This window comes from Pollachius pollachius, assembly GCF_949987615.1.
Source record: "Pollachius pollachius genome assembly, chromosome: 6".
NCBI lineage: Eukaryota > Metazoa > Chordata > Actinopteri > Gadiformes > Gadidae > Pollachius > Pollachius pollachius.
Genome location: NC_136939.1, coordinates 3,694,780 through 3,707,864, shown reverse-complemented (window position 1 = coordinate 3,707,864; position 13,085 = coordinate 3,694,780). Strand labels below are relative to the sequence as shown.

Here is a 13,085-nt window from a genome sequence, read left to right as displayed (position 1 = left end):
ATCCCTACCCTAGACCTCATCCCTACCCTAGACCTCAATCCCTACCCTAGACCTCAATCCCTACCCTAGACCTCAATCCCTACCCTAGACCTCATCCCTACCCTAGACCTCAATCCCTACCCTAGACCTCAATCCCTACCCTAGACCTCATCCCTACCCTTGACCTCATCCCTACCCTAGACCTCAATCCCTACGGTAGACCTCAACCCCACCCTACTAAACTAACCCTAGTGGAGCTCCTTCACTACCCTACTTAACTAACCCTGAGCCTACTGGACCATACTAAACTAACCCTAACTTACTGGAGGAACTGAGCTGAACTAACGTCTGGTGGGTTTGGTGGGACAGAGTGTGAGGGGAGGTGGGTTGGATTGTTTCCCAAGGTCAGAGGTCAGACAAGGATGTGGTCACTCCTCTAACAGGAAGATCAAGAGATGAGAACCAATCAGATCTAACGACGCGTCACAGCATTCTGGTGGGGGGAGGGGAGGGGAGGAGGAAGGGGGGGGGGATTCAGTTCTTCAGCAGAGTTCAGAGGTCAACCACCAACCCCCTTACCCTGCCCACAAGGGGGCGGGGCTTCGGGCAGAAGGCAATGGGCTGCAACTGCAACCAGGAACCAGCACTCTGAGCCTGTGTGTGTGTGTGTGTTTCCTATGCTTGGGTCTGTGTGTGCGTGCGTGCGTGCGTGCGTGTCTGTATCTGCGCGTGGCTCAGGCCTCCAGCTGGGTGAGCAGCGAGCGCACCCCCGGGGGGAGGGGCGTGGCCGCCCGCGCCGCCTCGGTGACGGCGCGGCGGTACGGGCCCCGCCTCTTCCTGTCGAAGCGGCTCTGGAAGCTCTCCAGGAAGGGCGCCAGCTGGGAGACGGGGAGGGAGGAGGTGGTGGGCGAGCCGAACCAGGCCACGCGCGCCTCCTCCTCGCGCCGGGCCAGCACCTGGGCCGGCCACCAGGGGAACCCCGAGATCTTGGCCCACACGATGTCCCCCACGCAACGCCGCCCGCTCCGGCCCTCGGGGCCGGGGCCCTTGAGGGGCGAGGAGGAGGCCGAGGGGGAGGAGGAGGAGGAGGAGGAGGAGGAGGAGGAGGAGGAGGAGGGCGCGGACGAGGGCGTGGCGGCGGGGGCTTTGAAGGCCACGCAGAGCAGCAGACTGCCGCCCCGCACCTCCCGCCCGGTGTCCTCCGGCCGCTCCTTCAGCACCACGGCCACGCTGGCGACCCCTGTGGGGGGGGAGGGGTTGGGGGCGGGGTCGTCGGTACGATACCTTTGAGGCTTGATGCGGAGGCGGGGGGGCAGCGGGGCCCGCGGCGGGGGCCCCAGCTGCTGGAGCCGTCGCGTGAAGTGGACCTTCTGGTGCTGCGTCGCCTCCTGCAGCGCCGCCGCCCGCGTCAGGGCCCGCGGGCCCCCGCCCGGGAGGGCGGGGCCCCCGGCGGGGGACCCGCCCTCCCGGGGCTTCTTCAGGACGGGCCGCGTGGCCCTCAGGCGCCGGGCGGGCGGGGCCCGTGGCACGCGGCCCGAGCACGAGGGCGGCGGCGGCGGCGGCTTCACCTCAGTCCTCAGTTGCTTGGCGGCCGTGGAGGAGGAGGAGGAGGAGGAGGCGTCCGTGTGTCTCCTCCTCCTCCGCGACGCCTCCTCTGCTCCTCCTCCTCCTCCTCCCCCTCCTCCCCCCCCCCGGCGGGCCTCCCGCGGGGCTCCGCCCCCGCCGGTCGACACCAGCCCCTTGCACTTGTCACACAGCAGCTGGCGGGGGCGGAGCTTGATGGCGTTCATGATGGAGGTGGGCGGGTCCTCGAAGCGGTACCGCCGCTTCGGCCTCTTTATTTTGCGGGGAGGGGGCTGAGGTAAGGCCTGGTTGTAGGAGTCCCTGATGAGGAGGGGCGGGGGGTACGGCGCGCCGTCCTGGAACAGGGGGGGCGGCTTGGAGGTCCGGGGCGGCGGCAGCGGCGGCGTCTCGGCGGCGGCGGCGGCGGCGTCCGCTTCCTGTGACGGCGAGGGGGCCGGCTTGCTCCTCTCAGGAAACACCGTGATGGGGATCCCGTAGGGGCCGAACCTGGGGGGACAGGGGGGTTAACATCTCCACGGTAACGTGAACGCTCCCCACCCTCCACGTGAACGCTCCTGAGCTCCTCGTGAACGCTCCTGAGCTCCACGTGAACGCTCCTGAGCTCCTCGTGAACGCTCCTGAGCTCCACGTGAACGCCCCTGACCTCAACGTGAACAATCCTGACCCTCCACGTGAACGCTCCCCACCCTCCACGTGAACGCTCCCCACCCTCCACGTGAACGCTCCTGAGCTCCACGTGAACGCCCCTGACCTCAACGTGAACAATCCTGACCCTCCACGTGAACGCTCCCGACCCTCCACGTGAACGCTCCCCACCCTCCACGTGAACGCTCCTGAGCTCCTCGTGAACGCTCCTGAGCTCCACGTGAACGCTCCTGAGCTCCACGTGAACGCCCCTGACCTCAACGTGAACAATCCTGACCCTCCTCGTGAACGCTCCTGACCCTCCACATGAACGCTCCTGACATCCATGTGAACGTCCCTGAGCTCCACGTGAACACTCCTGAGCTCCACGTGAACTCCCCTGACCACCACGTGAACGCCCCTGACCTCCACGTGAACGCTCCTGACCTCAACGCAGCGGCCCAGAAGCCAACAGAAACGCCCGAGCCTGAACGTCACTCATCGGTCCTTCTGGTGTCTCGGCCTCGTCTGTCTGAGACTAACCCTACGTCCGACCCAGCTCCACCAATCACAGGCCTGGATGCCGACCTCTGCAGAGACGGGTGCCGCGGTGCTGACCTCTGGGAGGACAGCTGCCAGACCCTGCAGAGGTCTCTGGTCTCTGAGGGGCGAGGCCCGGTCTCTGAGGGGCGAGGCCCGGTCTCTGAGGGGCGGCAGGTCTTCACAAACGTGATGAAGCTCAACCTGATGTTACGTGTTTAATGTAGATCCCAGGTGGTGTGTGTTTGAGCATGTGCTTGTGTGTCTACGTATACTTGCATGTGTGTGTTTGTGCACGTGTGTGTGCATGTGTACGTGTATGAGTGTGTACGAGTGTGTGTTTTAGGTGTCCAAAAACGTTATCCAACAGTAATATTATATCAAGTAATACATTATTAATTTGTATAACAATAGCACGGATATACACGATAAAACATCCTGTAGGTTGTTATTCTCACGGTAAGAGTTCCTTTCATGATCTTTTAACCAAATATGTTTTTTAGTAGTTCTTAAATGTGATATAATGAACGTAACTATAAATAGAATTGTCAACTTGAACCGTAATGTGTTGAACTGATTGTTATTCGTGAATCTAGTCTTATATACGAAGATTAACTGCAAAACAGCAGTCTACACGACAAGACAGCAGTACCTTGACTGAGAAGACAGCTCCATTACGTTGTTTTGTGTTAGTCTGTTTAGTATTATGAACGGTGTTGTAATGAGAATCTGTTCTCAGTTCCCAGGTAATTTAATGACGCCTACATTAGGTTCCCGCTGCATAGTAGCCCGCTGCTTTACCTGCGGGACAGGTCCATCAGGACCCCCGAGAACACCTTCTCCCCGAGCCGGAAGGACACCACCAAGGCGTCGTCGATGATGTGGTCCAGGGAGACCCGAACCTCCGACCCGGCCGATAGCTGCTCGACGGATAGCGGCTCCGGTTTGGACTCTTCGTCCGGTTTGGACTCTTCGTCCGGCGTGGACTCACCCTCCCGAACCTCCTGCTTAATGTTCATACTCTCGCCCGGTCCCCGCGGAGGAGGCGAGGGACAGGACGAACCGGGTCTTGGCGAACCGGGTCTGGGCGAACTAGATCCGGGCGAACCGGGTTCGGGCAACTCGGACTCAGGGACCGGGGGATTCGAAGGGGTCAGGTCGCTGTCTACTACACAGCAAGTCGGTTGGGTTCTGGAGAAACCCCCGCAGGAGGTAGCGCTGTGATCCGTGGCTGCCGGTTCTATGTCCATGATGGTGGCGGTGCCGACGGGTGAGCTGGTCCGATCCGGGCTTCTACCCGGGACCGTGTCTACCCTAGCATCCTCCGTGTGCTCGGTCGGCATCGAGGAGGAGGAGGAGGAGGAAGAGGAGGAGGAGGAGGAGGAATTGTCCGGCGGCCTCGCGTCCTCCGCGGTCAGAGACGTGTAACTGAGGTCCAAATCTTGGTGTACGATAAGCGGGTCCGCTCGGTTCTGGTAGTAGTCGTTCGCCGTGACGTTGGTGGTGGGCTCGGCGGGTTCTGCTAGGGACAAGCCGGCCTCCGGGGCGGCCGGGTGGGCTGGGAACGAGAGGAGGAACACGGCAGACGGCTGGGAGTCCGTCATGGCACTCCGGTACTCCACCGGCCCGGGAGAGAACGGCTCCCCCGCCCCTTCGGGTAGTGTCGGGGTGTCATTCGGAAACAGTTCGGTGTTTTCCTCGGTGTCGGTCGTCCGCGGGGGTGAGGGTGCTGTTGTTCCCGCCGCGGGCCCGACATGGCCGCATTCCTCCACCACGTCCCCATCCTTCAGCCCTCCGGGGCCAGCGGGATCGCTCACTGCGGCGTATTCTCGCCTAACGTCTGTCGGGAGGTCGTCTCCCGAGTATATGGTCTTACCCGGACCGGGTTCCAGTGGACCCGTATCGTCTATTGCCGTCGCTGCGGTCGGAACCGACGCGGCTCCTGCTGGCTCTGCAGCCACGGCCGCCATTTCCCTTCCACTCTGCCTCCCGAAACTCCTCCCCTTCCCCGCTCAGCGCCAGACCCCGTCGCGACCCCCAGCGAGAAACACACTTAGGATTGGCCGGCGAGCTGTTGAGTCTCTGGTGATTGGTCCAGAGGCACGTCACTCAACGACTTCGTCATATGAATTTACTTTTGTGATTGGCTGCTTTCGTTTGTCCCCGTGATGCTTGGACAAAACAATGATCCAAGCCCTTTGATGAAACAAAAACATTAGCGGAGAAACCCTACCTGATAACAACTTTACTGTAAATACGAAATACAATATAAATAAAACATTCAGTCATTCAGTTAGAAAAATATATTATTCCCCACATTTAACCAAATGTAACACTTCTAGTCTACAAAACTATCTTTCTAGGCTTGTTTTCCCCACACAAAAGAATCAAGGCAGACATATATCCTCGGATAAGCAGGACTCAAAAAGCACGCATTCTGCTTACCTTAAACTCCGTCCTATACGCCTTAACATTTAGTTAGTAGTTGATGTCGAACAGACAACCCCTCTGACTAGCAGAGCATGGGTACCAGGGTGAGGGTGCAGGTGGGGCCGATAGAGGGCGCTGTGGAGTGGACACTGGGCCCCGTGGCTTCAGGACCCAGGGTCGCTTTATTTCGGTATGTTTGGGTTTGTTGACTTGAGTCGGAAACATCGAGGAGCGCATTGAGAATGATAAACCAGTATAATACCTGATTACTCTATGGTCCGAAGAATTGGAAGCATTTTATCATCTTAGTTGTTGTAAAGGTTAATCCCATAAAAATGAGAATCGTTGGTGGAATGTAATTATTTCTAAATGGAGAATGTTTATGGGGGGCTGCTGTCCTTTCCTCTCTGTCACATTATTCCTCAGATCCTGTTGTCATGGCCACTGTCATCTCCTATCTTAGAAGCTTCACCTCCCCAGGTCCTATGTAAGGACCTTCTCTTCATCCTGCCTCGCTGGACTCACAGCTTTAAGGCTGGGCCTGTCCAGGTGTAGCCAGCTCCTCACTGACACGTTGTTGGCTCCTATTAAGGACCTTTGTTTACTATTCTATTAGCCCCTTGCTGGAGTGATCTATTTCCCAATGCAGAACCCCAGGTTGAGTTTGGGAAGTATAATACGAGAGGCACAGGCTGGCTAGCCTTTTTTATTTGTAGACTATATCAGTTTGGATTTTATTTTATTGAAGACATTAAAAACAACCTCGATCAGCATTGACTACAATATGTCCAGGTAATATAACAGTTAAATGTTATGTACTGCAACTTTAATGTTTCCACACATTGAAAAGTTGTTTTTATTTGTTTAAAAATATGTAAACAGTTTCCTCTTCTGGCGAATTATGACTTGCAGCATGTCTTGGATTTAATATAATAACATAATATACTGTATATAATATAATAATAAATATATGATATCATATATCATAATACTGTAACATAATGATACATATATAACATATAATAATATGATAACATAATCATACTTATAAAATAATATAGAACATAATATATATAATGGTAAAATAATGCTAAATATTATAATATAAAATATTTATAATATAAAATATGATAAATATATATAACATAATATATATAACATAATGATACATTTATAATAATATTACATAAGTGTTATGACATAATGGTCAATATATAATGATATAATATATACAACAATATGATAAAATATAATAATATAATATATATGTTACATAATAATCGATATATTTACATAATGCTGAATATATAATGATAAAGATTCGATTTTGAAGATGAATATATGAATATATAATGCTATAGACTAGATCTTGAATATGAATATATGAATATATAATGATATAGACTAGATCTTGAATATGAATATATGAATGTATAATGATATAGACTAGATCTTGAATATGAATATATGAATGTATAATGATATAGACTAGATCTTGAATATGAATATATGAATGTATAATGATATAGACTAGATCTTGAATATGAATATATTAATGTATAATGATATAAATTCGATCTTGAAGATGAATATATGAATATATAATGCTATAGACTAGATCTTGAATATGAATATATGAATATATAATGATATAGACTAGATCTTGAATATGAATATATTAATGTATAATGATATAGACTAGATCTTGAAGATGAATATATGAATGTATAATGATATAGACTAGATCTTGGTGGCGGCCAGGGCTGGTGGGTCTCGAGCCCGGAAGCCCTGGAAGGTGGGGCTGATGGGCAGCCGGTGGAGCCAGCCCACCCGCCGCACCAAACCCATTCCTATCGGGAAGTCATAGGAGGAGGGGCCGGGGGCGTGGTCAGGGGCGGAGCCATCCACAGCGGCGTGGTCTGTCGTATCAAAGTCCAAGAGGCCTCGTTCTTTTCTTGTGCCTGTAGAGAGAAGAGAGAGAGTGTATCTGCATGTGTGGGTGTCTATGTATCTGTGTGTGTGTGTGTGTGTGTGTTTGTGTGTGTGTGTGTGTGTGTCTGTGTGTGTGTGTGTATCAACCAGGGATGGAGTGTTTGTGTACCACGGATGTTTGTGTACCAGGGATAGTGTGTGTGTGTGTTTGTGTGTGTGTGTGTGTGTGTGTGTGTGTGTGTGTGTGTGTGTATCAGGGATAGTGTGTGTGTGTGTGTGTTTACCAGGTATAGTGTATGTTTACCTGGTATAGAGTGTGTGTATGTGTGTGTGTGTGTGTGTGTGTGTGTGTGTGTGTGTTGGTGTGTGTGTGTTTGTGTGTGTGTGTGTGTGTGCCTGGTATAGCGTCTGTTTACCAGGTACAGTGTGTGTTTACCTGGTATAGTGTGTGTGTGTGTGTGTGTGTGTGTGTGTGTGTGTGTGGGCCTGGTATAGTGTCTGTTTACCTGGTATAGTGTGTGTGTGTGTGTGTGTGTGTGTGTGTGTGTGTGGGCCTGGTATAGTGTCTGTTTACCAGGTATAGTGTTGTCCAGACAAAAGGCGAGGATTCCTCCAACGAACATCTCAGTGGAGAGAAGAACAGTCACGATGTGGTCCACCTCCGATACACCTACACACAATCACACAAACACACACAAAACTCATGACCAGAAGTGGGGGTTATAAGCAGCTAATTCACCTCACTGGGTGGGTGTGGTTGTGTTTGGAGGGGGGTGGGGGGGGCTGTGTGGATATGGGTGTACCTGTCTTGGTGCTACCTGGGTGTGTGTGTGTGTGTGTGTGTGTGTGTGTGTGTACCTGTCTTGATGCTTCCTGTGTGTGTGTGTGTGTGTGTATGTGTGTGTGTGTGTGTGTATGTGTGTGTGTGTGTGTGTGTGTGTGTGTGTGTGTGTGTGTGTTTGTACCTGTCTTGATGCTTCCTGGGTGTGTGTCCAGGTAGTTTGGTAGTGTTAGGCCGAAGAACATGGAGAAGCCGAGAACGAAGAGGTTCCTGGAGGAGTTGAGGTCCACAGTCTGCAGGTTGGACAGGCCCACTGCTGTGATCATCCCTGTAGAGACAAGCTAGCATTAGTCCTACCGCGGTCATCATCCCTGTAGAGTCATGCTAGCATTAGTCCTACCGCGGTGAACATCCCCATAGAGTCATTCTAGCATTAGTCCTACCGCGGTCATCATCCCTGTAGAGTCATGCTAGCATTAGTCCTACCGCCGTGAACATCCCCATAGAGTCATGCTAGCATTAGTCCTACCACGGTCATCATCCCTGTAGAGACAAGCTAGCATTAGTCCTACCGCGGTCATCATCCCTGTAGAGTCATGCTAGCATTAGTCCTACCGCGGTGAACATCCCCATAGAGACATGCTAGTGTTAGTCCTACCGCGGTCATCATCCCTGTAGAGACAAGCTAGTGTTAGTCCTACCGCGGTCATCATCCCTGTAGAGTCATGCTAGCATTAGGCCTACCGCCGTGGGAAGAAGAGGATAGGACGAGGGGAGGAGAGAGGAGGGAGAGGACAGGAAGAGGAGGTGCATACCAAACAGGGTGCAGAACATGCCTCCCAGGATGGGGTCTGGGATAGAGGCGAACAGAGCTGTGAACTTCCCCATAGAACCCAGCAGGACCATGATGAGCGCCCCGAACTGGACCACACGTCTACTGCCCACCTGAGGGAGAGGAGGAGGGAGGAGGAGGGAGGAGAGAGGAGGAGAAGAGGAGAGGAGAGAGGAGGAGGGAGGAGAGAGGAGGAGAGGAGGAGAGGAGAGAGGAGGAGAGGAGGAGGGAGGAGGTGGGAGGAGAGGAGAGAGGAGAGGAAAGAGAAGGAGAAGAGGAGAGAGGAGAGAGGAAAGGAGAGAGGAGGAGAGGAGAGCAGATTGGAGATGAAAGGTTTAGAGAGGAGGGAGAAGAGAGAAGGAGAGAAGAAGAGAGGAGAGACCAGAGGATGAGGAGTAAGGAGGAAGATGGGGAAGGAGGAGAAAACATGGCGACTGCTACTTACCTTTGTGATGCCCAACACGCCTATATTGGGGCTGGAGGAGGTTGATCCATTTCCTGTTCCCAGAATTCCTGCCAGGATGCAGCTGAGACCCTCCACGAAGATCCCCCTTTAAACACACATACAGTACGCACACATACAAGGATTGAACGTAAAGTATTAAATGTAAACTTGTGGATGTTGTTCCCATGTCTTTGCTGTATTGCTGACACCAGACTGAGCTTCTGCGTTTGTGGCCGCACACACACACACACACACCCACACACATCCTGTGTGGACCATTCAGCGCTGACCTGTTGATGGCGTGGACGGGAGGGGGCGTGGCCCCGGCGAGGCGGGCACAGGCGTAGTAGTCACCGATGGACTCCACGATGCCCGACAACGTGGCGCTCAGCATCCCCATCACCCCGGCAACCGTTACCGTCGGCAACCCCCACTGACCTGTCAACAACCAGGTGACCTCATCATCCCTCCATCATTCTGTCACCCGTAGCATCCCCCCCATCATTCTGTCTCTCATCATCTCTCCAACATGTAATAAATTGGCAGATGTGTGCTCATTGGTTGAGTGTTTAGTTGGAGGTGAGTCCTGATTGGCTGATGAACTCACATGGGTAAGGGACCCTGAACCAGGGGGCGGTGCTCATGATGTTGCCGCGGGCATCGGTCCGGGCCTTGTATCCATAGAGGTCAGGGTTGTTGGGCAACACATCTGTCAACGTGAGGCAGTAACAAACCAGCCACACCACCATGATGGCCAGAATGATCTGCAGACAGACAGGGAGGCAGACAGACAGACAGGAAGACAGACACACACATACACACACAGACAGGTAGACAGATACACAGGTAGACACAGACAGATTTGAAGGCAGACAGACAGCGTTTTTCTGTGTTTGTGTTTTTGCATCTGTGTGTGTGTGTGTGTGTGTGTGTGTGTGTGTGTGTGTGTGTGTGTGTGTGTGTGTGTGTGTGTGTGTGTGTGTGTGTGTGTGTGTGTGTGTGTGTGCGTGCGTACTGGGAACAACTTGAACAGTTGTATTCCGGTGGTCCTGAAGCCCCGCCCCCTGCTGTAGGTTGGAAAAGGAACTGAGAATTCCCTCATGTACTGGGCAAACAGAATGATCAGAAAGATACACCTGGAGGTAGAGAGAGAGAGAGAGAGTGTCACAAATGGTCTGACAAAAAGACCTCTCAGAGTGTAGAAAGACAGCTGTCTCACAGTGCAGACAGACAGCTGTCTCACAGTACAGACAGACTGATAGACAGACAGCTGTCTCACAGTGCAGACAAACAGACAGCTGTCTCACAGTACAGACAGACAGCTGTCTCACAGTACAGACAGACTGATAGACAGACAGCTGTCTCACAGTGCAGACGGACCGAGAGGTGTCAGACAGTGCCGACAGACAGGTGACTCACAGTGCAGACAGACAGGTGTCTCACAGTACAGACAGACTGACAGACAGGGGTCTCACAGTGCAGTCAGACAGACAGGGGTCCAACAGTGCAGACAGACAGACAGACAGACAGACAGACAGACAGACAGCTGTCTCACAGTACAGACAGACAGGCAGGGGTCTCATAGTGCAGACAGACTGACAGACAGACAGGGGTCTCACAGTGCAGACAGACAGACAGGGGTCTCACAGTGCAGACAGACAGACAGGGGTCTCACAGCGCAGCCAGACAGACAGCTGTCTCACAGACAGACAGGCAGGTGTCTCACAGTGCAGACAGACAGGTGTCTCACAGTGCAGACAGACAGGGGTCTCACAGTGCAGACAGACAGACAGGTGTCTCACAGTGCAGACAGACAGACAGGGGTCTCACAGTGCAGACAGACAGACAGGGGTCTCACAGCGCAGCCAGACAGACAGCTGTCTCACAGACAGACAGGCAGGTGTCTCACAGTGCAGACAGACAGGTGTCTCACAGTGCAGACAGACAGGGGTCTCACAGTGCAGACAGACAGACAGGTGTCTCACAGTGCAGACAGACAGACAGGGGTCTCACAGTGCAGACAGACAGACAGGGGTCTCACAGTGCAGACAGACAGACAGCTGTCTCACAGACAGACAGGCAGGTGTCTCACAGTGCGGTCAGGCCCCAGTGGGAGCTGGCCCTCTCCCCGGCGGTGCTGAAGGCGGACAGGCCGATCAGGGAGATGGTGGGCGTGATGGTCAGGGGGCCGATGTATCTCAGCAGGAGCCCCGGCACGCCCAAGAACCCCACCAGCACCTCCAGCACGCTGGACACCATGATGGCTCCCTGGATCTGGAGCAGGTCATAAGGGCGTCCATGTCATGGACTGGACTGCATTTTAATTAGCGCTTTTCTAACCATTGGCCGCCCCGAGCGGCAAGCTGTTTACAATATTTTGCTCACATTCACCCATTCACACACCGACGGCGGAGTCAGCCATGCAAGGCGACAGCCAGCTCGTCGGGAGCAGTTTTAGAGTTAGGTGCCTATCTCAAGGACACCCCAACACTCTGCTAGGAGGAGCCGGGGATCGAACCAGTTACATCCATAGAGGATTATTAGCGTTAGCATTAGCGTTAGCATTAGCATTGTTGTGTGTAGCATTGTGCGTTGCATTCGCGGGTACCTCTCTGATCCTTGGCTGCCAGATGTGGGAGGTGTTGAAGGGAAGACTCCCGTTCCCGTAAATCTCTTCTGCAGGAGCAAAAACAACCAATCACAGCTCAGAAGCCCGTCCCTCTGTCAGTGCACGTTCAAAAGGACCGCTGAGTTCAGCTATATATCCAGCTATGTATTCAGCTATGTATTACTATATATTACTAACTCACTGTTATATTTCTATTTGTGTCACTTTTTGAATCTCCACTTTTAAAAGAAGACTAATACAGGCAGGCAGACAGGTAGATGCAGACGGACAGACAGACAGACACACAGCTAGACAGACAGACAGCTGTCTTACCATCAGGTGGGCAGGCCCACCGGTCCAGTCCTAGGATGGCCTGAGCAGGAATCAGGAAGGCAAACGCACTGGCCTGGAACAGAGGGAGTCTATAGACAGGTTTAGGGTTAGTCTACACAGACAGGTTTAGGGTTAGTCTACACAGACAGGGCCTGGAACAGAGCTGGTCTGCAGATATAGGGTTGGGGTTAGTGTTAGAGGGTCAGTGTTAGGGTAAGAGGTTATAGGATTTGGGTTGGAGGCTAATTGTTAGAGGGTGAGGGTAAGAGCGTTAGGGTTAGAGGGTTAGGGTTAGAGACTCATTGTTAGAGGGTGAGGGTTGGAGTTACCTGACTCCCAGGGTGGTCTGAAGCAGTGTGGTGAGGCCCACTGTAGTGAAGATGGTTCCGACTAGGAGGCTCACAGTGTTCTGGTCGCGACCAACGCACATGGCTTCAGCCAGCAGGAAAGGAACCGCGATGGTTCCGCTGAAACATGTCAGGTAGTGCTGCAGTAGGACAGGTGTTTACTTACTACCATACGACAGTTGTTAGTGTGTGTGTGTGTGTGTGTGTGTGTGTGTGTGTGTGTGTGTGTGTTTGTGTTTATATGTTTATGTGTGTATGTGTGTACCTGTAGACCCAGCAGTACACACAGGTACCAGGGCGGAACGTCCTCGATGGTGTATATCATGTCCGACGCCGGCCTCTGCTCTCCTTTTGGCTCTTTGGCCATCGTCTGTTCGGTCATGGGCAGAATAGGTCCGTTTGTTTCTCCATCCCGCCCCTCCAGGGATGTGGTCGAGACAGATCATAGGGTTATATTAGACTCAGGAGAACCCTGAGAACGTAGCGACTCAGAGTGGTTCCATAGGAAAACCCTGAGAACGAAAAGACTCAGAGTGGTTCCATAGTAGTTGAAGACAGACAGACAGACAGACAGACAGACAGACAGACAGACAGACAGACAGACAGACAGACAGACAGACAGACAGACAGACAGACAAATACATAGATAG

The 13,085-nt window shown here is 52.8% G+C and overlaps 2 protein-coding genes across 2 annotated transcripts; both read right to left on the bottom strand.

The window, feature by feature from the left end:
- Positions 1–170: 170 nt before the first annotated feature.
- pwwp2a (PWWP domain containing 2A) lies at positions 171–4,697 on the bottom strand (the record flags this gene model as incomplete). The annotated part of the gene is made up of 2 exons (XM_079737979.1): positions 171–2,049; positions 3,529–4,697. 2 exons carry the CDS (start codon positions 4,695–4,697, stop codon positions 714–716), a joined length of 2,505 nt encoding a protein of 834 aa, XP_079594105.1. The 3' UTR covers positions 171–713.
- A 2,200-nt stretch (positions 4,698–6,897) lies between these two features.
- Positions 6,898–12,760, bottom strand: slc23a1 (solute carrier family 23 member 1; the record flags this gene model as incomplete). Its single annotated transcript, XM_079738989.1, has 13 exons — positions 6,898–7,118; positions 7,664–7,759; positions 8,055–8,198; positions 8,686–8,815; positions 9,148–9,253; positions 9,438–9,585; positions 9,755–9,911; positions 10,163–10,283; positions 11,240–11,421; positions 11,756–11,823; positions 12,089–12,177; positions 12,418–12,575; positions 12,701–12,760. The coding sequence occupies 13 exons, from the start codon at positions 12,758–12,760 to the stop codon at positions 6,898–6,900; spliced, it is 1,680 nt and encodes a 559-aa protein (XP_079595115.1).
- Between the last annotated feature and the right edge of the window lie 325 nt (positions 12,761–13,085).